The following is a 27,964-nucleotide window of genomic DNA, read 5'->3' on the forward strand; positions in this document are numbered from 1 at the left end:
AACACGCAAGTTCCAGTGACTATGTCACTGCGAAGAACCAGGACTGAAAGAAGTGGTGAAGTTTAAAACAACTCAGCTAGATATAAAGTAACTTTGTACGACAGCTGGAAACATTGACTTACGTTCTTTTTTTTTTTTTTTTTAAGATTTTATTTATTTATTTGACAGAGACAGCGAGAGAGGGAACACAAGCAGGGGGAGTGGGAGAGGGAGAAGCAGGCTTCCCACGGAGAAGGCAGCCCGATGCGAGGCTGGATCCTAGGACCCTGAGATCATAACCTGAGTCGAAGGCAGACGCCAAACGACTGAGCCACCATTCTTGGTGGGTAGATGTGTACGAGGCGCGCCATCTGCTGGCAAGATTTGGTACTGCTATTTGGAAAGAATTCTTAGAGGAGATGCCGGATTCTGGCCAAGGAGAGTTTGTTTACCCTCTTTTTGAAGCAATACCGCTGGACATTAAGTTCTCGTAACATTGGTTAGGTTTCAACAGATGCAACAAGTATCAGATCTGGGACCTCCGAGTTGCTTCTTTCCTCTCTTACAATACAAGATAGAATACCTACTTCTGGGTGGGAAGAAATTCTGGACTGACAGGCCCTCCCAGTGATTCCTCTCTTTGGGTCTGGCTTCTTGCACGACGCATTATGTTTGTGAGAGTCATCCCTGATGTGAAGCAAAGGAGCAGTCTCATCATTTCCTATGTACGAACAGATCACAATTTTATCTATTCTGCTTTGGTGAACAGTTGGATTGTTTCTGATTCTTGGCTTTTACAAATAATGTAGCTTTGGACATTCTTGGCTGTCTTTTGGTGAACATATATGTGCATTTCTGTTCTATTTATGAGTGATACTGCTGTGTCATAGAGCAGATGAACATTACTATTTTGAAGATAAAGCCAGTTTTCTAAAGTAGTTATACCAAACATATTCTAAACAACGACATACGAGAAAGCCTCTAAGAGCCGGACATCCTTACCAACACTTGATATTATTATCAGTCTTTTAAAAAACGTAGCCAAGCTTACAACCCAGCAATTGCACTTCTAGGTATTTACCCCAAAGACACAGATGTAGTGAAAAGAAGGGCCGCCTGCACCCCAATGTTCATAGCAGTAATGTCCACAGTAGCCAAACTGTGGAAGGAGCCGAGATGCCCTTCAACAGATGAATGGATAAAGAAGATGTGGTCCATATATACAATGGAATATTACTCAGCCATCAGAAACGATGAATACCTGCCATTTGCATAGACATGAATGGAGCTGGAGGGGATTATGCTAAGTGAAATAAGTAAAGCAGAGAAAGACAATTATCATATGGTTTCACTCATATGTGGAACATAAGGAATAGTGCGGAGGACCATAGGGAACTGAATGGGAAGAAATTAGAGAGGAAGACAAACCATGAGAGACTCTGGACTCCAGGAAACAAAGTGAGGGTTTCAGAGGGGAGGGGGTGGGGGGATGGGACATTAAGTATTAAGGAGGGCACGTGTGGTGATGAGCACTGGGTGTTATACACAACTAATGAATCGCTGAACACTACATCAAAAACTTATGTGCTATATGTTGGCTAAAAAAAAGATTTAAAAAAAACTTTAGCCATTCTAGTGGAGCTGTAGTAGTAGCTCATGACTTTAATTTTCACTTCCCTGAAGACTGATGAGGTGGAATATTTAGAATGCTTATTAGCTATGTGGGCATCCTTTTTTTTGTGAAGTCTCTTGCCTGCTTTTCTATTGTTTGTCTTTGTTTTATTGATATATAGGAGTTCTTTACAGATTCTAGATATGAGCTCTCTGCCAGTTATGCATGTAATAAATATCTCCTTCCTCTCTGTGGTACGAAATACATGGTGATTTAAACACAGAGGAGGGGGTCCAGGAGAGCAGACAAGAAACAGAAAGTCAAGAGAATGACATCAGAACTCTAGGACCCAGGGGTGGATGTATCAGCACCACATTATTTAGTGAACAGAGTCACTGATGCGGATGCCTGGGTGGCTCAGTCGGTTAAGCATCTACCTTCGGCTCAGGTCATGATCTCAGGGTCCTGGGAGGAGCCAGCTTCTCCCTCTCCTCCTGCTCTGTCTCTCTCTCCCTCTCTTGTGTGCACGTGCACGTGCTCTCTCTAATAAATAAATAAAATCTTTTTAAAAAAATGTCACTGATGTATGTGCCTTGGTTGTGGCTGCTGTGACATGACCATGGTCCTCTTTTGCTTCTGGACAACGGCCACGGAGAGCCACGGACACAGCACCATGGAGAAGCTCCTTCTGCCTGAAGACAGACTGTTCTGGCAGAGAACCTCCGGCCATGATGTATTCAAAATGTCCTAAACTGGAAACTTACTGTGCAGATGACAATTTGATCCGTGCTTGAATTTCTATCCATTCCTCCTTTATAATCCTTCCACACTGCAGCAGCTCCTTTGCAAGTTGCTCTGCCTTTGACAAATTCTCTGAAGCTTCCTTAAATCTGGGTTGTGTTCAGGAAACTTCACATATGGCTCTAGATTCTGGGGCCCCAGTTCCTGGACATCCTTGGCTCTTAAACTTCCCATCACCCTTCCTGAGCCATTTGTCACTTTTTGATTTGGCCTTGAAAATAAGGGGCGCCTGGGTGGCTCAGTCGGTTAAAAGCGTCTGCCTTTGGCTCAGGTCGTGATCTCAGGGTCCTGGGATTGAGCCCTGCTTCAGGCTCCCTGCTCAGCAGGGAGTCTGCTTCCCCCTCGGCCTCTGCCTCCTGCGCATGCTCTCTCTCTCTTTTCTTTCTATCTCAAAGAAATAAAATCTTAAAAAAAAAAAAGAAAATTAAATATAAGCATTATGGGGGGCTTTTCTAGGTGGAATGATTAGAACAAAAGGATACTTATGAAGGGAGAGTAAGGCTCTCCCCATGGTATGGAACAGTTCAATTGAACACTTGAAAACATCTGTATTGTCGTTATAGGGAGGCACAATGGAGTTGGTGAGGATTTCTTTGGCTTTTTCTGCATGTTGCTTTGCTTGCAGCGACAGTCCTGTGGACAAAGAAAAAGCGGTCTCAGTTTCTCTTTCACTATAATTATCTCTGGCTGGGAAATCGAACGAGGTCTCCTTCACGTATTGGCAAGTGACGCATAGAGATGGATCAGGGCGGCATGAAATATTGTCCTGACTGTAAAAACCAAAGGAGTGGTTTGCACCTAGTACTCAAGATAAATTTTTCCCCAAATGGCCTTTCTAGAAGTAAACAGAACGAGCGGGAACTGAACAACTTTGAAACCTCACCAATATCAGATATAAAATATGTTCTAAATAATTATAAGAAAACAAATGGAATGCAAGGACTATAGCATTCTGGGCAGGAAATAAGATATTCATGAATTTCAATTCTGGCTTTGTGACAGCGATCTTAATGAAATACTAAAAATTCTGAATCTTCTGCTTGTCTATAATCATAACTTCAGAGAGTTATTTTAACAGAATACAAATACAGTGATAATCTACAAAAACTTACAAATATAATTTCAATGACAGAATGGGCTAATATGCCACAATCTCTTATTCCTATAAGGTTATTGACTAACATGAAACAAAATGGGACAACAATGAGAAAAATAATCACTACCAAGCTCTAATCCCCCAGTGCGCTCCAGAGTTCTTCCATGGCTTATTAATTTGCGGTAAGGGAGACGGCGGGGGCGGGGGGGGCGGTCACCGGTCAGGTTTCAGGGCTTTTCACTTCCCCACACTCCCATCCTCCTCCCCCACACTGACATCCTCTCTGCCACCCACATCCATACACCCCTGGTCTTATGTTTTTCCATTATATGAAATAGTATCTCAAATCTCTAAAAAAGCTGCCAAAAATCTGAAATTAATTCTGTTCCTGTGTCTACAAAACAGAATAATATATCTTCAGATGGAAAAAATCCAGGGTATGTTCTCCATGTGGGAACTCTTAGAGAATTTTGTCTAATTTTTGTTTGTTTGTTTGAATGTTTAATTTAAATTCAATTTAATTAACATATACTGTATTATTAGTTGCAGAGGTAGAATTTAGTGATTCATCAGTTGCATACAACACCCAGTGCTCACTACTTCAGAGAATTTTGTCTAATTTTTTTAAAGCACACATTTAATCAACCTACGAGAAATTTATTATTGCCAATTAAATATGCAATATTACAAAAGATAAAGGCGCACTGTATTATCAACTTTGGTACATTCCCTCAAGGAACTCAGGCAACAGGAGGCAGTGTGGGTTGAGGTTTAAAAACACCAGCTCTGACATCAAACTGCCCAGAATGAGTTCCCTGAACTACCACTTACTCTGAAATGTTGGCTTCAGCTCCCTCAACTGTAAACAGTGATGATAATATTACCCCCCTTATAGGATTGTGATGAAGAATGAATGAGAACATGCGTGGGAGATAGTTAGCATGGTGCCTGGCATTCAATAAGAACTTAAGGAAGAGTAGATGCTGCTTTCACTTTAAATTGAGAAAGAAAGACTATCATGCAAAAAGGTAGCAGGCTGTGGAAGAAAAGCATCATTTGAAATCCCAGATGCCAGGCCACTGGTGTTGGCATGCAAAATCTTAGGTCTGAGTCTCGGATCATCTACATACTAACAGTGTAAATTGGGGCAAGCTGTTCCAGCTCACTCGTTCCCTCTGAATCTAAAAATATAGGAGGGGGTTAGGGTTTGAACTAGATGATCTCCAGGGTCCCCTCTGGCTCCAACAGTCTTTGATCTAATAGGTAGGACCAGTCGATAATCAGATTTAGCCAAATTTATTGGGTGGCAATTCTGTGCTGAGCATTGCTGGTGTTTCCCACTTCTTGTTATTTTATGTATTCACTGGATCAATCCTGGGAAGTTAAGTAGCACCATCATCACTATCATTGCTTTTCAGTTGAAGAAAGGAGTACAGAGACGTACTCTTATACAGCCATCCTAGGATGCCTAGTCAAAAGGAGAAGACATGCTATCCTTCCCTGCGTCTATCCCCCTTCCTCTGTTTTCTTCTGGGGACACCTGGCCCCTGCACACCCAATCCATTCAATTTACCAAGGCCAGCTTGTCCCCCAGGATCCAGTGGAGCCAAAAGGCAGATCTAGCCAATCAGACTATTCCTTGCCTTTGACATACCATCCAAGTCAGCCCAATAAGAACCCCCAGATCCTGAGATTTGGGGGGAAAGATGTTCTTTCTTTCCTGGGAATGCTGATGAGGGAAGTTTACAGCTTCTGCAAGACTTGCTGCTGCCACGTGGGCAGAGCCTGGGTAAGAATGAAGTCCATACAGAGAAAAACAGAACCAAGCGGTGGGATAAGAGAGAAACACGGAACTGATGACATCGTTTGAACGCCCGGATCTGGCTAAGTCTACAGCAAGTTTTACCCTTCACTTTTCAAGTTGTATAAGACAATACATTACCTTTTGTTCACTGCCAGCTTGATTTAGTCTCTTATTTATGTATTTTTTTGGGGGGGTGGGGAGGGGTCACTTACAGGAAAGCGATTCTCCATCAAAACAAATGTGGCTGGATCCTATTTTAGGCACCTACTCCATGCATTGGGCCCCTCCTACAATGCCTTCCAAGCTAACAAATTCTCTCCCAAGAACCTTACTTTTAAGATCATAAAAAAGGGTCCTCCAAAAAAATAAAACAAGACAAAACCAGAGAGGGAGACAAACCATAAGAGACTCTTAATCATAGGAAACAAACTGAGGGCTGCTGGAGGGGAGGAGGGGGATGGGGTAACTGGGTGATGGACATTAAGGTGGGCACGTGATGTAACGAGCACCAGGTGTTATATAAGACTGATGTATCATAGGCCTCTACCTCTGAAACCAGTAATACATTATATGTTAATTAATTGAATTTAAATTTTAAAAAAGGGTCCTCCAAAGCCATCCAAAGGGCTAAAATCTTCCTTCTCTTTTTTAGGTATCATAGAAAAAATCTCATTGACTCTTTCTGAAAGGAGATGGCTCTTCAATGTGTGGACAGGAGAATATTCAAGAAAACCTAATGAATCCTTCTAGGTAAGTGGGAGTCAAATTTCCATGAAAGAGCAGAGACCCATGGACTAATCCCCACCCCCTCCACCCTCATCTGGGAGGAACTCACCTTCCAGCTGGAGGTAGCCCTGAGCCAGACTAATGTGTGCCTCCGCTAGTTTCCAGTGGGAGGCGCCGTAGCAAATTCTCGTCAGCGCTATGCAGCGCACCAGCTCATGGACAGCCTCTTTATACTGCGATGAGAGAAAATGGGCTTTACTCGTCAGACAACTGAAAACGCAGTCACAAAGCACAAAGTCAACTTGCGCTTTTATCCAGTGTGTACTTCCTGAGTGCCTAGTATATGCGGGACATGGTTGTAAGCACTTGGGATCCATCAGAGAACAAAACAGGCAAAGATCTGTTTTGGGTGGTGGGCTGTTAATCGGGTGGGGTGAAATAGACAATAAATGGCAGAAACAAGTAAAATTTATAATACATTTCAATTTCTAAAACATTTAAGCTTGTAGTACATTATGAAAAATATAATGAATCAAGAAGACATAGAAAAACTAGAGCAGACTTGTCATTCCCTAGGGTTTCCAGCTGCCCAGCTATGAACACCATTCAGGCACCAGTGGGCAAGGTGGTAGTGGGTTTCGAAATAACACTCGCTAGTTCTCAATTCAAATACCCTTCTTAGCAGCCTAGGATATCAGCATGGCAATGAGGTTGGCAGGACTGACAAACAGATTTCACTAAAGGAGTGAGAAGTCCATTTATATTCAGTGTCAGGACAAAGAGAACAGGGAGCTGGCCTCTCCAGCTCCAGGTCAGCTCAGAGTAGCAATACATTCAAAGCGAGGCTGGTAGTTTTAAAATGTCACTCCAGAATTCCCTCTTTCCGTCCAGCGGTGCGGGTCTAGGTCTCCTTCCCTTTGAATCTGGGCTTTATGACTGGCTGATGGAATATGGAGGAAATGATGTGGTACCAGGTTTGGGGGCCCACACCTTAAGGAACTAGAGGCTTCCACTTTCTGATTCTATTTAGAACCTTTTATGGGCTGAATTGTGGGCCCCCACTCCCCAAACCCAAATTTTGGAGGCCCAAGTACTTCAGAATGGGACAGTATATGGAGAGAAGGGGTAAAGTCGACGTTTAAAGCCGTAAGTTGAAATGAGATTGTTACGGTAGAGCCCTACTCCAGTGTGACTGATGTCCTTATAAGACGAGGAAGAGGGCGCCTGGGTGGCTCAGACGTTAAGCGTCTGCCTTCGGCTCAGGTCATGATCCCAGGGTCCTGGGATTGAGCCCCGCATCGGGCTCCCTGCTCCGCAGGAGGCCTGCTTCTCTCTCCCACTCCCCCTGCTGTGTTCCCTCTCTCGCTGTGTCTCTCTCTGTCAAATAAATAAAATCTTAAAAAAAAAAAAAAAAGTCTTGCAATTAAATAAAGATTATGGTTGCACAACATGGTGAATGTAACAAATGCTGCTAAACTGTACATTTTAAAATGGTACGTTATGTGAATTACCTTAAAACAACAAGGACAAACAACAACAATGGGATGACTTTAGCTAAAAGTCTAAAGTGGGGGCACCTGGGTGGCTCAGTCGGTTAAGCGACTGCCTTCAGCTCAGGTCATGATCTCAGGGTCCTGGGATCGAGCCCCGCATCGGGCTCCCTGCTCAGCAGGGAGCCTACTTCTCCCTCTGCCTCTCTCTCTCTCTTTCTCTCTCTCTGTCTCTCATGAATAAATAAATAAAATCTTTAAAAAAAAAAAAGACGAGGAAGAGACACCAGGGAGAGGCATGCACAAAGAAAGAAGTGGGGACAGCGAGAGGACACCCTCTGCAAGCTAAGCCTCCAATGCCATCAACCTTGCCAACACTCTGATCTTGGACTTGTAGCCTCTGGAACTCTGAGGAAATAAACTTCTGTTGTTGAAGCCAGTCTGGGGTATTTGGCTATGGCAGCCCCAGCAAACTGGTAACCCTACCACCATGCCATGAGGAAGCCTCCTGGTCCCACGGAGAGGCCCAGGTAGAAAGGCACCAGGAGCCGACACCAACCAGTCAAAAAAATAGGCGTGAGCAATCTCGGCAGCGGGTTCTCTCTCGGCAGATGGAGCCCAACTAATGCTGGGAGTTAAGGGAATGGCTTCCGCGGGGAGACAGCAAATGAATAGTGTATGAAAAAGAAAGAAATGATGAAAACACTGGGGAGTCTAGAGAGATAGTCCACCGAAAAGAGAGAGGACCTGATCCCAACCACAGATTTCTTTTTTTTTTTTTTGTTAAGATTTTATTTATTTATTTATTTGAGAGAGAGAATGAGAGAGAGAGCACATGAGAGGGGGGAGGGTCAGAGGGAGAAGCAGACTCCCTGCCGAGCAGGGAGCCCGATGCGGGACTCGATCCAGGGACTCCAGGATCATGACCTGAGCCGAAAGCAGTTGCTTAACCAACTGAGCCACCCAGGCGCCCCCAACCACAGATTTCTAAGAAGGAGGCTATGTAGATCGGAAGTCAGCTCCCCCCACCCCCCTACCCCCCAATCATAGCCTTGGTCCTCACTACCTGCAACTGGGACAGGGGTAGAGAAGAGCAGCCTGTCCTCCCTCCACCTTCTTACTTGCTAGAACACAAAGTTCAAATGTCCCTTTGGCTTTCTGATCTTTATTCTGCCAGTTCCGGTGGCTTCATCCAACAGGCATGGGGAGGAGGTAGAGAAGAGAGAAGTACAAGTAGGCAGACTTTTTCATAACTGGGATGAGCCTTGGAAATAATTTAATCTGATGGAGCAGAGCATGGATCTGATTTTTTTTTCTGCCAAAGACATGATTGCGATAATTTGAGAAATATGGATAAGGTTTGTAGGTTAGATGATAATATTGTACCAATGTTAGTTTCCTAACTTTAATCACTGTACCGTGGTTACCTGGAGAGTATCCTCCAAGATATTCAGGGGGTAAAGGACCATAATATCTATAATTTGCTCTCAGACAGTTCAAAAAAATAATGACATGTACACAGACAAATAAAGCCATAATGCAAACGTTAAAGACTGGTGAATCTTGTAGACTTTCCTGTAAGTCTGAAAATATTTTAAAATTCAAAAGTAGAAAAAAATAGAAATTTTAAAAAGCCAATTACATCATGTTAATACTTTCCTGCAAACACTTTTAAGGCCTCCCAGGACACTCAGCTGGAGACCTGCGAGGTCCTAAGTGAACTCCCTGCCTCTCCAGCTGCATTTCACATCAGACCATGGTCTTCTCTTTTACTCCAAACACATCACACTCGTGCGCACCTCATAGACTTTACATGTGCTGTTCCCTCTCCCTGAAACTCTTTTCCCTTAGCTCCTCCATACTGGCTCCTTCACTTCTTAAGGTCTCAGCTCATATGTCGCCTCTTCGTAGACAGGCCCGCTCTTTCCCTAACAGCACTTGATACAACGTCTAGCTCATTAGTGTATTTACAATGTCGATTGCCCCTCAGCAACATGAGGGCATTCAACCTGTCTATGCTGATTTAGTACCACTCCAGATCCACAGAAGAGATGTTACTTCTTTATGGACAGTAAATGCTTTGGGGCATTCAGGCTTAATTCTGCAGAACTCTGGTTGAGAAAGGCTGCCAGCCTACTGCCTACCTAGTACAGAGCTTGGCACGTAGTGGGTACTGAATAAATATGTGCTGCATAATGAATAAGCACATGTTCAAAACCAAATTCACGTCTCCTCTCCATAATCCTGCTCTTCCTCCTGTCTTCATTACAATGGTAAAGGCACTGGCAAGCTTCCCACCACCCAAACTGGCTGAGACGTAAGTCATGAATTGTATACACCCCCTGTGATTGGCTCTTGCCTCTACAACTCCTATGTCCCCTTAATCACCAGTCCCCACTGATTCACATTTCCAAATTCCTGTCAGATCTTAGCATCTCGCCTGCCTCTGTTGTAGTTCAGGCTCTTATAATTCCTTGCTGGGATTATTATTTTTTAAAGATTTATTTATTTATTTGAAAGAGAGAGAGACAGAGGGGGAGGGGCAGCAGGAGAGAGAGAATCTCCAGCCGACTCCTCACTGAGCAAGGAGCCCTCCATCCCAGGACCCAGAGCCAAAATCAAGAGCTGCACGCTCAAACAACACAGGACCCAACACATAAGTGGTGGTAGAGAAATACATATTGAATGAGCGAGTGAATGAGTAAAACTTTGAGGAGAGAATGAGAAAGGTGTATGCAGAAAACAAGAAGATCAAAAACCTAAGAATTGTAAGCTCTATAGAAGTTTCATCTGCTTTGTGTTAGATTCCAGTGCTTAGACCCGGCACTAGGGAGAGCGCAATAAATATGTATACACTGATGGAAAAAGACTGCAGTAGGTCAAACCTATAACCAACTGGTCTAGTGTACGCTTGCCAGAGGTCAGGGTAAACCTGTTTGTCCATTTGTGCATTCATTCAGCAAGTATGGTGTTGACTGTGCCAAATGCTGTGCCTGGAGCCCTGGGGAGCTACACCCACTCATTCTGTGAGAAAGGTACTCCATATATTCTCTTGTGCCAAACTCCTGAGGGTAGAAATGTAACCTAAACTCTCATCAGTTACCAGAGTGCAGGTATAGAAAATGAAGGGTCCTTACTTCGTGATTGCTAGAGTAGGACTTTGCTTTCTCTTCACAGAGGTGGAGTTTCTCTCGAGGAGGCTGGAATAGCGCTGTCTGCGGCAGCTTGTTTTGGATCTTCTTTCTAGGCGTTACGCTGACAGCTGCAACAATTTCATCTAGGTGACTGGATATGGGGGTTTCCTTGGATTCTTGCATATTTTTATATACATTGTCCTCTAATTTTTAAATAAGAAAATAAAGGTGTTAAGTGATAATTTCTGTACTTACTTATACAAATACACATTTTTCCTAGAGACTGAGGCTAGATCTAGGAAAATTTCAATACTCTACATGTGAGTTCTTTGAAATTAGTAGCACTCCATCCAAAAAGATCCTGAGAACTAGTATTAACTTCTTCGTAAAACTTTCAGGCTGATTTCCACTTTTAACTAAACCAAACATTCCTTGTTCACTAAAATATACATATTTATATATGTATTTTATATATGTATATACAGGAGAAATCAGGCAAGCAAGCCCAAACAACTCTCAAAGAACCCATATTAGATCACCTGAACCCCAACTAACCTTGAAGCAGTGAAAAAATGACTTATTAAACTTTTACTTCTTGTCAAGATGGGGTAATAGGGACCAGATTTATTCTCTTGCCTGAAATAGCCAACCAACCAACAAACACACAAAAACAAAAAACAACAACAACAAAAACTCCACACAGACAAAAATACTATGGAACAATGGTTTTCAAGAGACAGGATATCAGATTTGATCAATGGATAAAAGAAACAAAGTGAGACCCATGATTACCCCAGCTTATCACTTTGAGAAAGTTTCTAGGACATGCAAGGATTGGAAACACAGAAGTAACCAGGTAGACTCTCTGAGTTGAAAAACTAGAGCTGAGGATCTGGGGAGAACAAGGTAGCTAGAGTTCATAGGATAGCTTACTGGAGAGGATAGAGATGTACAGAGAGAGGATCCTGGAGATTAGCAGAGGGATCCTCACAATATGGGGAGAAAATACTGATCAGCATGTGTATAAGAAAAATACTTGAGTCTGGGGAAAGAATCCTTTAAGAATATTGAAAGGAACAGTGTCTGGCATTCACTCAGGGCTGGCAATGCCTGTCCCCACCAAACAGACTGGAAAACTCATAATTCATAATGCATTGGGTAAAGCACTCAGAAGGGTTTTGTTTCAGTAGTGTGAAATTATTACCCCTAGACTGAGCACTGCTTAGACTCACCTAACAAAGCGTAAAAATAAGACCTAAAAGGATCAGCCCATTTCTAAGTAACTTAACTGCCCCATAAGACAAAACTCAAGGATGTATAGGAATACAAAAACAGCTAGCATGCAACAAGGTAAAATTCACAAAGTCCGACATCCAATCAAAGATTACAAGGCATGCAAAGGGACAGGAAAACATGGGCCATAATGAGAATGATAATCAATGACTCAAAACCCAGAATTGACACAGATATTAAATTAGGAGAAAAGAGTATTAAAGTTGTTATTATAATTGCATTCCATATGCTTCAACAGTTAAGTAGAGACAGAAGATATAAAAAAGGCCCAAATTGAACTTCTAGATATGAAAAGTATATGTGAGATGAAAAATACACTAGATGGAATTAATGACAGATTAGATATTACAGATGAAAAGATGACTGAACTTGTAGACATAGCAATAGAAACCATCTAAAAAAGATCACGAGGGGCGCCTGGGTGGCTCAGTCGTTAAGCGTCTTCCTTAGGCTCAGGTCATGATCCCAGGGTTCTGGGATCGAGCCCCGCATCAGGCTCCCTGCTCAGCGGGAGGCCTGCTTCTCCCTCTCCCACTCCCCCTGCTTGTATTCCCTCTCTCATTGTGTCTCTCTCTGTCAAATAAACAAATAAAATCTTAAAGAAATAAAAAATAAAAAATAAAAAAGATCATGAGCTGTGAAACAACTTCAAATTGCCTAATATATATGTAATTTGAGTCTCTATAGGAAAGTAGATTGTAGCAGGGACAGAAAAAATATTTGAAGAAATAACAGCCCAAAATTTTCCAAATTTGAGTAAAAGTAAAGAGCTAGAGACCCAAGAAGTTCAGTGAACACTAAACACAAGAAACAGAGAAAACTACACCAAGACACATCATAAACAAACTGCTCAAAACCAAGGTAAAGAGAAAATCTTAAATGTAGGGGGAAAAACATATTAGTATGAAAAAATAAAGATACAGATGACAGCAGATTTCTTGGAGGAAAAAAGCACATGAGAAGGGAGTAAAACAACATACTTAAATTATGGAAAGAAAAAATTGTCAAGCTAAAATTCTGCACCAGTGAAATTATCTTTCAAAACCAAAAACTGTAAGAATTAATCATCACAGATTTGACTCTAATGTTCTCCACAAATTATTAAAGGAAGTCTTTCAGAAGGAAGGAACATGATAGCAAATGGAAATCTAGATCTACACAAAGGAATGAAGACAATGGGAATGATACTTACATGGGCAAATATGTAAGACTTTTCATATTACTTAAATCTCTTTAAAAGATAATTAACTCTTTTTAACAAAAAAATAATATACTGTGGGGCTTATAACATATGTATAAGTGAAATGTAGAACAGTAGCATAAAGGCTAGGGAGGAAGGAATGGAATTGTGAAGTTCTTACACTGTATGTGGAGTGGTATAATATTAATTGAAGGTAGACTTAGTCAGAGATGTATAGTATAAACCCTAAGTAACCATTAAAATAACCAAATAAAGAATTATAGGTAATATGCCAACAAAGGAGATAAAAGGACTCATAAAAACAATCCAGTAGAAACTCGAAAAAACTGGGGAAAGGGAAAAAAGAACATATGGGACAAATAGAAAATAAATAGCAGATGACAGACTTAAATCTAACTATATCAGCAATCACATTAAATGTAAATGGTCTAAACACCCCACTTAAGAAACAGACATTGCCAGATTGGATAAAAATGCAAAACCCGAGAAAGACAATTAGATTAAAGGTAAAATGATGGAAAACTATATACTAAAATTAATCAAAAGCAAAGTTGGATTGTCTCTATTAATATCAAAGTAAATTGTACAGCAAAGAATATTATCAGAAAAAAGGTCATTTATAATTATAAAAGGTCAATTAGTCAAGAAGATATAATCATTCTAAGTGTTTATACACTTAATAACAGTTTTGCAATACAGGACCCCAAACTGATGGAATTGTGAGGAGAAATAGATAAATCCTCAATTACAAGTCTGAGATTTAAATACCTTGCTCTTAATAGTTGATACACCAAATAGGCAAAAAATCAGTTAAGGATACATAAGACTTGAACTACATCATCAACCAACTTGATTTGACATTTACTAGAACACTCTACTCAAGGAGAGTAGAATAACATTCTTTTCAAGTGCACATGGACATTAACTAAGACAGGTTCTATTCTGGGTCATAAAACAAGTTTTAGTAAATTTATAAGGATTTAAGACACACAAAATATATTATATGACTACAAAGGAATTAAATTTTAAATCAATAACAGAAAGATACCTGGAAAACGCTCAAATATTTGGAAATTAAACAACACACTTCTAAAAAAAAACCCACAAAACCCAACCATGGTTCAAAGAGGAAATCAAAAAAGAAATTTGAAAGTAGTTTTAACTGAATGAATATAAACACAACACATAAGAATTTGAGAATGCCACTAAAGCAGTCCTTATGGAGAATTTTATGACATTAAATGCCTATGTAAGTAGAAAGTTCTCAAGTTCATGACCTTAGCTTTTACCTTCAGCAACTAGAAAAAAAGAGCAAATTAAATTCTAGGTAAACAGAAGAAAAAAATTAATAAAATAATAAAGCTCACCTCACAAATCAATGAAATAAACATAGAAAAACAATAGAGAAAAAGCAATGAAACCAAAATTTGATTTGCCCCTCTCCCCATGTAGATCCTTCAAACTCCAATTCTATTATTTACTACAGATAAGTTATTTCAAATTTCACCTTATTATCATTCATTCATCAAATATTTATTGAATTCTTACTATAAGCAATGCACTATGTGGAAAACAGTAATTCCTAGAAATGTAAAATCTAGCAGGAAAAAAGATCAGGTACACAACTACCATGATACTGATACTGGGTGGTAAAAAATGCTGGAAGAGCGGAATGTGGTAAGACTTCAGAAATAGGAACCATTACTGTTGTGGGAAATCGGGTTGCTTGGTTGAAAAGATTTTGAGAACAAGGACAGAGAGGAGAAAGCACCCCAAGCAGAGTGAATAATTACCAAGGGCTTAGAAGCGCAAGGTGAAATGGGTATATAGCTATCTGTGGGTGGTTCAGTTTGGTTGGTATGTGTCGGGGGTTGGGGACATGGATATAGAACAGCATATTTCAAACCAACCTCTCTAGTACACTAGACCTAGGAGACATTAATGCACCATCTATAAGAGAGGGTTATTGACAATGATGATCAAGTAAGCTGGTAAACACAAACATTGTTTCTACAAAAGTACGGTTCTACCATAAACATGGACAAGTTTTATTACCTCAAGTTTTCTCAAAGGCTTTAATGTCGTATAATTCCTTGTGAATATACCTCCGAGGGATATAGTATGCAATGCTTTCCCTAACTTTTTGGACCATGAAATCCTTTTCTGGGACACTCATTAAATCTTATGCAGCTGGTACTTTTTGAGCACTGTTTGGGAAGCCAGGAGGTAGAGGAAAACTGGAAGGCTGGAGCCAGGTTTAGAAGACATTGATTTTAGGCTAAGAATTTGATTGACTTTATTTGGCAGGTGGTGATGAGCCCCTGAAGGTTTTATCAAGAAAGAGAAATGAAAATACTGAGACTGATCTGTTAATTAGTAGACAAATATAATGGAAACTAGGGGGGCAAAGTGGCCACTGATTTTCAAACTTTAGATAGTCTCCTACCATCTTGATGACTGTTAGCGTATCTGTGTTCTGCCTACAATATTAACTTTTTCTTTAAGACTACAACTTTTTAAAAACCTAATACTTACTTCAGCTTCACCCTAATAAATAATCAGTGATATTATGGGTTTGATGTCATATTTTCTCCAATACACATTAAAATAAAAACAGAAGTATTAATATTTTAAAAGTTGGTCTGTGGGGGCGCCTGGGTGGCTCAGTCGTTAAGTGTCTGCCTTCGGCTCAGGTCATGATCCCAGAGTCCTGGGATCGAGCCCCACATCGGGCTCCCTGCTCCGTGGAAAGCCTGCTTCTCTCTCTCCCGCTCCCCCTGCTTGTGTTCCCTCTCTCGCTGTGTCTCTCTCTGTCAAATAAATAAAATCTTAAAAAAAAAAAAAAAAAGTTGGTCTGTGTTCCACCTAATATCACATTAGGCATCACCAATTGTAAACACTGCATACCTTGGGAAATTCTAAATTTGAGCAATGTCTGATGTCCATTTTTTTTTTAATTTTTTTTTATTTTTAAAGATTTTTATTTATTTATTTGGCAGAGAGATAGAGAGAGAGCACAAGTAGGCAGAGTGGGAGGCAGAGGGAGAGGGAGAAGCAGGCTCTCCGCTGAGCAGGGAGCCGGATGTGGGGCTCAATCCCAGGACCCTGGGATCATGACCTGAGCCGAAGGCAGCCGCTTAACTGACTGAGCCACCCAGGCGCCCCTCTGATGTCCATTTTTAACCATGATCCACCATCTAGAGAGATTTTATCAGGTTTTACTTTCTATAGTTTATATTCTGACAAAGTAGGCATTTTCCCTAAAAATAAAATTAGAATATTCTCTATGCTTCTTAAAACTTCTCCCTAGAAATTCTGGGACCCTCTTCAATAAGTGGGTATGGTCCTGCAGCCACCCCTTACCACCAGTCAAATGAATCACTGAATATTGCACAGAATGAATTCAGGTGCACAGTAGAAGTGAGAAAGGAAGTGAAGGGAAGGATAAGAAGAATTACTGAAAGAAATAATTACAACTTGAGAGCTGCTTGGATGTAAAAATTAAAGAAGGGAGATAGTCAACACTGACTCTGACATTTTCATCCAGGAACTCCAGATAGGCATCAGCACGCTACGGCATGGGCCAAGTGCTGCCCACTGTTTGTTTTTATAAATAAAGCTTTCTTGGAACACAACACAATAATTTACATATTATCTATGGCCACTTTTGTACTACAACGGCAGAGGTGAGTATTTGTGACAGAAACCTTATCGCTCTCAAAGCCTAAATTGTTTACTGTCTGGCCCTTTACAGAAAAAGTTTACTGATCCCTAAGACACAGTGATGCCATGGACAGGAGTAGTGAGTAAAGCGGAATGGTCATTTTGATAAGACAATCAATTTGGTTTCCCAGGTCGAATTTGAGGCTGTGGGAGAAAATTTATATAAGAATGTCCAACTTAGAAGTTAGAAATATATTGGGTCACGCAGCTGGCTCAGTAGAGCATGTGATGCTCGATCTCAGGGTCTTGAGTTCAAGCCCCACATTGGGCATAGGGCTTACTTAAAAAAATTAAAAAAATAAAAAGTTGAAAATATATCACTAGTTCTGAGTGACATCTTTTTAAAGATCATATTTTTTCCTCTCCTTTTTAAAACAATTAGTAACTTATTCCATGCCTACACACAAATAGGATTTGAGATGGCTAGAGGTGAGTGTTGGAGCAGTTAGACGGGACATAGTTACGAAGGTAAAGTGTGGCCACTCCTTAATAATCCAAAATAGAGCTTTACAGTTTAACCAAAAAGGAAGAAAGTGGGAGCTTTTCTTTCCTTCATGAAATAATATAGAATGAAAACATGAAAGAGGGAAGAAACTAGCTGAAGGCCAGGCTGTGAGAAAGTTACAGAGGCCAATCTATCCCAGCAAAACTCATTCCTGGGTAGCCCTTCAAAACGTGAAAGGCTAATCCTTCCATTCAACATCTAAGCTTTGCTTAAACCCCACTGTATAGAGACTCCGTGTTATCTCTGATGCCAAGATGGTGGCTGAGATTTTTTCTAATACGTTCTTGACTTAAGCTTTCTTTCTTTTCTATTTATTCCACTGGTTGATGATTTGATCATTTCAGTTAGTGTTGTGGTCTATAAAAAGAGCAGGAGATTGGGAGGGGGAATCTGTGATTCTAGAAGCTGCGCTGGCCCAACTACTCATGGAATTTGGGCAATACCAACAACTGATATTTATGTAACACTTTATGCTTTCCCATATTTTACCTTCTGTGGCCCTTACCACAGCCATGTGAGGTATGGAGGAAGGTATGGTTTATCCCTATTTTATAACTGAGGACAATGAAGCTGACAGAAGCTAAATTACTTGTCCAATGTCACACAGGCAGAATCAGGACCTGGGTCTTCTAATAATTTGGTGGTTTCTCACCACATCATCCTGACTTTCCAATGAAAGTCTTTAGCACTGGAAAGCAAATACTCTTGCTTTGGAAACCTAAGACTGCATTTTAAAAAGTAATCATACGCTTTTATAACCAGGAAATGTGACCTCTTCAACAGATTTAACCACACTTTCTTATCTTCTACTTAGGGGAGGCAGAGATGAAATTTTAGAAGCTACCCAAGTAATATGTTCTGTAATATTTGCTATTCTGGGCCTTGAACCTAGTGCTAAACTTTGAAATTGAGCTGATTTTTCTTTCTTTTTCGGCTTAACTGTAAAAAGTGGTTTGTCTCATGTTGCCTATAATATTAAATCCTTAAAACAGCAATTATAATCCAAGCACTCACAGACTGGATCTAACTTGCACATGCTTTTTTTTTCCTTTTTGGCCAGAGAGTGAAAAAAATTAAGCGATTATTTTAAAATTAGAAGTTTTACAGACCTGTATCTCTGAAACAAATAATATATTATATGTTAAAAAAGAAGAAGAAGAAGAAGAATAGCAGGAGGGGAAAAATGAAGGGGGGGAAATCGGAGGGGGAGACGAACCACGAGAGACTATGGAGTCTGAGAAACAAACTGAGGGTTCTAGAGGGGAGGGGGGTGGGGGGATGGGTTAGCCTGGTGATGGGTATTAAAGGGGGCACGTACTGCATGGAGCACTGGGTGTCATATGCAAATAATGAATCATGGAACACTACGTCAAAAACTAATGATGTAATAATGTATGGTGACTAACATAACATAATAAAAAAAAAGTTTCACATATGTGTAAAGAATCTAGCTTTTGGGATTTCTGGCTTCCTATGAAAACTCAAAACACCTTCCACACTGGGCCCATGTCATCACCGGCAACACCAGCGAGCGGGGAATGGCAGAAGCCTTGAGGTGTCAGCAGCTACCGTTCCTACCGCTCCTGAACACGAGGCAGCAAAGTAATGGCCATTTGTCATTGCTCCTGTGTTGCTTTTTTTCTCATTGTAAAGAACCGTACCTGGTTCTTTACGTGGTGAAAGGCTGACATAAAGGGATGTGGTTTTCCCAGCCCCATGCCACTTGCCACTCATTTCCTAAATGTCATCTAACCTAAATTACCATCACTTACATAAAATTGTCAGATACATCACTATTTTATAACCACTAAGAATAGAACAACACCGCTACTACGAGATGACTGGCCATCAAATGTAACATGCATTCCAATTTCAGAGATGTTTAAACACCAAAATGTGCATCTCTGAGCCCATTCAATGAATCATGTTACCTGCCTGGCTTCTGGAAACATTTGAACCCAGGACCTTGCTTTTAATTACGTGTCTGTTTCCACGTGTGTGCATCTTACAGTAACATCTGTAGCACAAAGGTTCACTTACTTGGAGCTACATGCTTATCAACAGCCACTTTTCTTTTCTTTGTAATAGCCATAGCTGGGGGTTAAATTTTCATTAGAAATCAGCCCAGGCCCCACACACCACCCTCTCCCTGCCAGCCTTGGGGAGAGCTTCCCAGGCCTCTCAATCAGGGCCCACAACTGCCAGTCAGACATATCCAATCAATTGATGCTATTCCTTCTGCCAGACCTGCCCAGCGGAATGCTGAAGCACATGATCAGCCTCAGATCAGAATGGGAGGGAGAAGTCTGAAGTGCGGTCTCAGTCTTCCATTTCCAAGAGGTGATGTTCAAAAACTTAGTAACGGGTATAGCAGGAGGACCAACCAATCTATATAGATGGCAGCTATGCTGGAACTAGGTTCGAAGGTCCCCTGCTGTTACAGGTGTTAACCATTAGGTGCTGACTTGTTGGGGGGATGTAGGGAGGCTTGAGGGAGGGGCAGGAGCCCCCAGGGCAGTGGCTCCTGGGAAATAACAACCATTGTGACTGTATGACAGTGTGCTAGTTAAAAAGCAACCTTGCCCATATGTAAGCTGAGGCATCAAAAAGCCATGAGATGGAAAAACATCCTAGAAGGATACAAAATACCAAAACCGAATTAAAAGGAAATAAAAAAAATCTGAATAGAACCATAACAAGTAAATAATTTAACAATTTAAAATATTTACACAAAGCTAAGCCCAGGCCAAGATGGCTTCAGTGGTAGGGGCGCCTGGGTGGCTCAGTCGTTAAGTGTCTGCCTTCGGCTCAGGTCATGATCCCGGGGTCCTGGTATTGGGTCCCACATCAGGCTCCCTGCTCGGTGGGAAGCCTGCTTCTCCCACTCCCCCTGCTTGTGTTCCCTCTCTCTCTGTGTCTCTCTGTCAAATAAATAAATAAAATCTTTATTAAAAAAAAAAAGATGGCTTCAGTGATAAATTCTACTAAATCTTTAAAGAATTAATATGAATCTTTTGCAAACTCTATCTGAAAATAGAGGAGGGAATCCCTTCCAACTCATTCTGTGAGGCCAATATTATCCTGATACCAAAGCCAGACAAAGATGTAATAACACAATAAACCAATATCTTTATGACTGTAAACACAAAAAGTCCTCAACAAAATATTAGAAAACCAAATCAAGCAACATATAAAAAGGATTACACATTATGACCAAGGGGGATTTATCCCACGAATGTAAAGTCGGTTTAACATCTGAAATCACTAATGTAATACACCATATTAACAGAAGAGAGGGCAAAAACTGCATGATCATTTTAATAAACGCAGAAAAAAACATATGGCAAAATCCAACACCTACTCATGATAAAACTTCCTTAACCTGATAAGGGGCTAATAAAAACTTTAAAAAAACCTAATGCTAACATCACACTTAATGGTGTATGTTTGAATGCTTCTCTTTTAAGACTGAAAACAAGGCAAGGATGTTTGCCGTCACCACTTGTATTTAAGACTATAATGAATATTCTAGTCAGTGTAATAAAGCAGGAAAAAGAAATAAAAGGCATGCAGATTAGAAAGGAAGAAATAAAATTTTATTATTGGCATGATTTTATATGTAGAAAATTTTAAGAGAGACACCACACACACACACAAACACAGACCCCAAAACAAAATGAAAACAACAGCAAAATCCTACTAGAACTATTAAGCAATTTCAGCAAGGTCACAGGATACAAAATAAACAAAAATTGAATATCTATCAATCTGAAAATGAAATTAAGAAAACATTTCCATTCACAGTCGCATCAAAAAGAATAAAATACTTAGGAATACATTTCACAAAAGATGTACAAAACTTTTACACTGAAAATTATATAACATTGCTGAAAGAAATCAAAGGAGACCTGAATGAGATACATTCTATGTTCATGGATTAGAAGCCTTAATATTATTAAGATAGCAATACCCCCAAGTTGATCTATAGATTTTATATAACCCCTATCAAAATCCCAGCTGCCTTTTTTTTTTTTTTTTTTGCAGAATTAGACCTTAAATGTATATGGAACTGTAAAAGACCTAGAATAGTTAAAACATTCTGAAAAAGAACGAAGCTGGAGGACTCACACTTCCCATTTTTAAAACTTACTACAAAGCTACAGTAATCAAAATAGTGTGGTACTGGCGTAAGGACTAACAAACAGATTAATGGAATAGGATTGAGAGTCCAGAAATAAACCTCTACATTTATAGTCAATTATTTTTTGACAAGAGTACCAGGTAATTCAATGGGGACAGAATAGTCCTTTTAATAAATGATGTTGGAACAACTGGATAGGTGCATGCAAATTAACAAAGTTGGGCCCCTACCTCACACCATATGCAAAAATGAACTCCAACTGGATTAAAGACCTAAAAGTAAGAGCTAAAACTGTAAATCTCTTAGGAAACAAAGGGCTATGTATGAGCTTGGGTTAGACAAAGATTTCTTATGTACAATACCAAAGGCACAACTGATAAAAGAAAAAGATAGATAAACTGGACTTCATCAAAATTAAAAACTTTTGTTGTTTCAAAAGACACCATCATGAAAGTTAAAACAACTCACAAAATAGGAGAATATATTTGCAAATATTTGTAGATATAGCACATATTTGATAATGGGATTTCAATGTAAAATATGTAACAAACACAATTCAATAAGACAAATAACCCAAGTAAACAATAGGCAAAAGATTTGAAAAGACAATTTACCAAAGATATATGAATGACTAATAAGCTCATGAAATGTTCAAAATCACTAGTCATTAGGAAAATGAAAATCAAAACTATAATGAGAACTACTTCACACCCACCAGAATGACTGTAATCAAAGAGACAGACAATAAGAAGCACTGGCAAGGATGTAGCAAAACTGGACCCCTCAAACGCCACTCGTGGAAAGTAAAATTGTACAGTCACTTTAGAATGAGTAATTCCTCACAAAGTCAAACATACATACAATTACCCATAAATCAGCAATTCCATGCCTAGGTACATACCCAAGAGACTGAAAACACCTGATCACACAAAGACTTGTACACATCTTCATAGAAGCATTATTTTTTTTTTTAAAGATTTATTTATTTATTTGAGAGAGTGAGAATGAGAGAGAGAGAGTACATGGGAAGGGGGAGGGTTAGAGGGAGAATCAGGCACCTCGCTGAGCAGGGAGCCCGATGCGGGACTCGATCCTGGGACTCCAGGATCATGACCTGAGCTGAAGGCAGTCGCTTAACCAACTGAGCCACCCAGGTGCCCCGAAGCATTATTTATAATAGCTAAAAACTGAAAGCAATCCAAATGTCCATCAACCGGTGAATGGATAAACAAAATGTGGTATATTGTACATACGGCACAATGTTATTTGGCAGTGAAAAGGAATGTACTGGTACAAGCTACAACATGGATAAACTTTAAAAACTTTATGCTGTGTGAAAGCCAGATGCAAAGACCACATATTGTATGATGCCATTTACATTAAATGTCCAGAAAAGGCAAACCTATAGAAACAAAGTTTAATAGTGATTGCCTGGGCCTGGGTAGGAATAGGGAGTGCCTGCAAATGGGCACAAAGAATCTTTTTAGAGTGATGCAAATTTTCTAAAATTCGAATGTGGTAATACTTGCCCAACTTTGTAAATTTTCTAAAAAATCATTGAGTTGTAGCCTTAAAATGAGTGAATTTTATGGTATGTAAATAACACCTCACTAAAGCTATTAAAAATAGCTATGAAACCACAATGCAGTTTTATGTGTAATTCTGGCTTTTAAATATCTATGACTATAAGACTTTTTATTTATTTATTTATTATTTATTTTATTATTTTTCTTAAAGATTTTATTTATTCATTTGAGAGAGTGAGAGAGAGAGAGAGAATGAGTACGGGAGGGGCAGAGGGAGAAGGAAAAGCGACAACCTGCTGAGCAGGGAGCCCCACAAAGGCCTCCACCCCACGACCCATGAGATCATGACCTGAGCCAAAGGCAGGCGCTTAACTGAATGAACCACCCAGGCGCCCCTATAAGATTTTTCTAAGTTAGGTCAGCCCCAATTCCCAAAGATAATGTGGCTGGGCCTCCCAAATCTTGAAAACCAATCCTAAATTAATATTATGGTTCTATGAATAAATAGATCAAATGCATTAGTGCCTGGCACCTATTGGGCCTCAATAAATGTTTACTGGATGAACAATTAAACAATCTTCCTGGTGTGATTTTTCTCTCCAAATACCTCATACACCTGATACCTGAAACTCAGTTACTTAGGACAATTTTTTTTTAAACTAAAGAAAACTTAAATAAATGCAATGTCCCCAGAGGAAAACCTGCTAACAGTGGGTTGGGCAGGATTTGATGGGCTAAAATGAGGTAACATATTAACTCCTTCATGCTACTGACTCACTTGGTTTAGGAGTAGGGCTTGGGGAGTGGGAATGTGTGATTCACAGAGTGACTCAGAGATCCAAGCTGACCAAGCTTTAACAAACAGGAGTCACAGCAGACCAAGAGATTGGAAATCTGTGGATGATCTTTTCACCACCATTGGCCAGAAGTGACAGAGGCCACCTGTGCTAACATTTCTTTTTTTCTCTGCACTGCAGAGGGCTAGGATATACAGGGGAATAAAGAGATATTTGAGTAGATTTGATGAGCACTGCAGCCCACCACATCAGTCATCTGCAGCAGGGGACCCTGTCTCAGAGTTATTTGCCAGAACCAAAGATTCCTCCTTCTGGGTCCACCTAAGTAAGAACCACTGATCAACAACTTAGGATCCTTTGAAGCAAGTGTTGAGTCAGGAGACAAACACCCTGCTTCGTGTCTCTGAAGCACTCTGCTTTTTTTGGGGGGGCGGGGAGCTAATCCTTGATTCACTTTTATTTACTCAACACTAAGGAAAGTATCTGGTACATGGTGGCAACTCACTGAGTGTATGTAATTTAGTTTCATCTCAGAGAAACAGGTCAAGTGAAAGCCTACCGTCCGAGTAAGAACTCCTCCCATCCTCCCATAGTGTTCTTCAATCATAAGGTTGTTTTTTTGCTTTTTTTGTTGTTGTTGTTGAAATTCCTTCAATTCAGTTAGATAGAACCAAGAAACACACTTAAATCCTGAGGCAAAAGGAGCAAGAACGGATCCAAGGTAAATAAATAACAATCATGGTTACTGTTAACTGCACCACCACTACCACCACACTTAGTAAAATTTGTATTTGTACCACTAAACAAAAAAAGAAGCTCAATGCTTTAGAAGAATACAAGGCAATGCCTTAACATTTGTTAGTCCACCACGGGAAAGTGAAGTTACTTGGATAAAATCTCTTATGAGTCTGCGACCAATCTGTACTTCATTATTTACAGTATTTAATCTTTTAATTTCCAGTCTCTGTTCTTGGAACCACCTTAATTTACATTATCAGTTTAATCTTTTCCCATTACTACTTTCATTAGGTCTCACTCCTGCTGAAAACCCAGGACCAAACCCTTTAATTCTGGCAATTTTGACTCTTCATGTAACTTCTTACGTCCTTTTTGCCTTAAAAAACAACAACAAACCAAGGGCCCAAATGAAGCCTGTGCTGCAGTCTGAGCCAATTATTTTTTAAGCTTGCACATATTTGCTAACAACTCATCCATTACCTGGGATGCCACTTACCTTCTTTTTGATCTACTGAAATTTTGCCTATTGCTCAGGACTGAATTGGTCGTAAGCTCACTGTGAAGCTCGCCCTGAATAGTTCAGCTCACACTGATCTACACTCTTGAAGCACCTGTGGTCTACAATAGGCATCTATGCATCAAGAACTGTCCAGAAGGGGCGCCTGGGGGCTCAGTCGGTTAAGCAACTGCCTTCGGCTCAAGTCGTGATCCTGGAGTCCAGGGATGGAGTCCCACGTTGGGCTCCCTGTTGGGTGGGGAGCCTGCTTCTCCCTCTGGCCGTCCCCCCTCTCATTCTCTCTCTCTCAAATAAATACTTAAAAAAAACAAAAAAACTGTCCAGAAGTTTTGACTTAAATGTTTTGAGTCTCGTTTTCCCAGCTAGAGTATGAGCTTGAGGGACTTAATTTTATTATTTTATATCCCCATATAACAGAAGTCATTCAAGAAATATTTATTGCATACCTACTATAAGTTATGCCCTGTAGAGATATAGATGTGCCACTAAGATTATTTGTTAGTTGAATCAATACCTGAAGAATCTTTAAGATGCTGTATTTTGGAATTTTATATTGGGCCGAGTCCTAAAAAAGTATTATGTTGCTATTTCAAATATAAGTTATTCTTGTTTATCAGTATTTTCCTGAACTTTCATGTTTTAGTTTTAATGAAAATCTCATTTTGAAAATATAAATGTTGGATTTCTTTTTTGAGAATTTATCCTTACGTTAATTACCTACTGATTCTGCTTCATATAACAATATTATGTTTTCCTTGGTCATTAGATTTGTCTCTGAATTTCCTAATCTACAAATATACAAAATTTGGATCCAAAGCTGATTCTAATGTTCTTTTCTATCTTCTGATAGATGAATTGTCTATTATGCTAGGTATAATATACAAAAAATACCCATTTTACTTAAAAATTACAATAATATTACTAAGTGTCCCTTTAAATTCGTATTAATGCAACAACAACAAACCACGGCTTTTTAGGGTATATAATAATCTATAATTATTCTTATTACCTTGTTCCCTTTACCATTCAAAAATCCACTGATTATTTGGAAATAACATTCTTCCAACCTCACCCTAAAAACACTTTCTGAAAACTCCTCTTCCTGCCACTCTTAGATTGTGCCTGTATGTTAAATTCTCCTTTGACGCTTATTCCTTCAAAACTATCGAAAAACGGGAAAAGTTTCTTTAACTCTCAAATCTCTGTGTCGTAAAATCCTTTGTTAGATTTACCCCATACGCAGGAGAGGTTCTCCGTTTCCTTTTCCAGCGAATTACACAGTTGTCTCGGCAGCCTGATGTGCCAGTTTGGTTCCCGCTGTATCAGTTTGTGATTCTTTGTACAAATTAATAACCATGAAAAAGTCTAAAGCAGGGCAGTTCCAGAGTAAATTATAGCAGTCTTTTCCCGTCAAGCAATCTGGTACTTCGCAAAACCCCAGGCGAAGCATGAATGATAGAGCATGCACCAATAGGGAGTGGAGAACAGTATTTTGTCGAAGTTTGCAACCCAATCCTGGGGAGCCAGAGGTGGGAATTTTAAAATGGGGTTGTTTTTTTTCTTGGAATTTTCTTAAAGTGGTATCGCTGCCTGTTGATGTTAAAGTTTGTCAAAGACTGCAAAATCGCTAGCTTAAAGAATTTTGAGTGACTGTTTTGAGTGAAGCAAGATGTGAAAATAGACACACATTCAAATGGCCATTCTGACACATAGAATCACGTGGCTATTTTTGTGTCAGTTTCAGGGGCGTAGAAGTCATTGTAAGATGATTCATTTTTTATGATCAAACATCAGATGTTAAATTAATGCGTTAAAGTATTTCATGTTTTTAAGAAATGAAAACTACGTGGCTAACATTGATTGCTTTAAAATTTTGTCATTCTATTGTTAATCATTTGGGGGTCACTTTCCAATATTAGGAGCAAGTTTTATCATTTGGGTCGATCCTTAACACCCTATTTTTGTTTTTACACAAACTGTAGGTTTCCTCATTATAAGCCTAGCAAAAAGTTCTTAAGTACTACAAATTCTTAGGTATTTAGAAATGTGTATCAAAGTTCTTAGAGCTACATGACATTCCCCATGCCATATACTTCAGTAACTTCTGAAGACCAGGTTTAATAAATAGGGAATTAGTATTTCATTATAACTCGTATCTTGTTTTGGAGTAGGTGTTATTCTTATTTAGTATAACTCTGCTTTTTAGATTATTCATCTCTAACAGTAATTAAATAAACCAACGGGAAACTAGTTATAAAGTCAAGGTTGCTTGACAATGCATCACTAATAAATTAACAGCAAGCTTTTCAAAGAACAATGACAGCAGTTTCATGAGAGGAAGTTTAAAAAACTCTTCATCTCAGAAAGTTGCCATCTTAACAAAATATTTAAAAAATAAAATTGTTTTTAAAATGTTCCCTAACAGGGCGCCTGGGTGGCTCAGTCGGTTAAGCGACTGCCTTCGGCTCAGGTCATGATCCTAGAGTCCCTGGATCGAGTCCCGCATCGGGCTCCCTGCTCGGCAGGGAGTCTGCTTCTCCCTCTGACCCTCCCCCCTCTCATGCTCTATCTCATTCTCTCTCAAATGAATTAAAAAAAAAAAAAATCTTTAAAATGTTCCCTAACAATGTTTGGAATTCTTTTCTTTTTACCAGTATAAAGCTCTCTTCCTTTGATGTCTCCTTCCGCTGACATAGGAATTTTCGTCTTAAAGAAGTATTTATTGACGGCCTACTCGGTCACGCTAGGAACTGAGGTAATATTTAATTTACTAAGCTGTTATTGCCCTTTTAAGCGATCGTTTCTCACAATAGACCTCAGGTATTTCAAGAGTAGAGACTAGATTACCCGCCTCATCTTTGGAACCTGTCAGCGCGCAGTG

General features: G+C 39.8%; 1 protein-coding gene and 1 long non-coding RNA gene across 11 annotated transcripts in view; one reads left to right on the forward strand and one right to left on the reverse strand.

The window, feature by feature from the left end:
* TTC23 (tetratricopeptide repeat domain 23) overlaps nt 1-26,539 on the reverse strand; it is a 116,239-nt gene extending 89,700 nt beyond the window's left edge. For 3 of the 9 annotated variants that reach the window (XM_064569963.1, XM_064569959.1, XM_064569964.1), the window contains exons 1-5: nt 26,316-26,538; nt 10,646-10,845; nt 6,128-6,251; nt 2,875-3,025; nt 2,356-2,481 (exon numbers count right to left, since the gene is read on the reverse strand). In XM_064569963.1, coding sequence (XP_064426033.1) covers nt 2,356-2,481; nt 2,875-3,025; nt 6,128-6,251; nt 10,646-10,825 — 581 coding nt within the window. In that variant the 5' untranslated portion in view covers nt 10,826-10,845; nt 26,316-26,538. Of the gene's footprint in view, nt 1-2,355; nt 2,482-2,874; nt 3,026-6,127; nt 6,252-10,645; nt 10,846-24,387; nt 24,519-25,062; nt 25,656-26,092; nt 26,296-26,315 lie in introns of those variants that run through there. The other 6 variants (XM_064569961.1, XM_064569960.1, XM_064569965.1 and 3 more) reach the window with 6 other exon arrangements.
* On the forward strand, nt 3,561-27,838 carry LOC135361535 (uncharacterized). Of its 2 annotated transcripts, none has more exons than XR_010404890.1 (3): nt 3,561-3,670; nt 5,945-6,042; nt 27,738-27,838. It is a non-coding gene; the product is annotated as an uncharacterized LOC135361535 (long non-coding RNA). The 2 variants fall into 2 exon arrangements; XR_010404889.1 differs by lacking the exon at nt 27,738-27,838 and adding an exon at nt 24,858-25,045.
* The last annotated feature ends 126 nt before the right edge of the window (nt 27,839-27,964 follow it).

The sequence above is a fragment of the Mirounga angustirostris genome, unplaced genomic scaffold (assembly GCF_029215605.1).
Source record: "Mirounga angustirostris isolate CCGP_5_RB_7025 unplaced genomic scaffold, mMirAng1.0.hap1 SCAF_9, whole genome shotgun sequence".
NCBI classification, from domain to species: Eukaryota; Metazoa; Chordata; class Mammalia; order Carnivora; family Phocidae; genus Mirounga; species Mirounga angustirostris.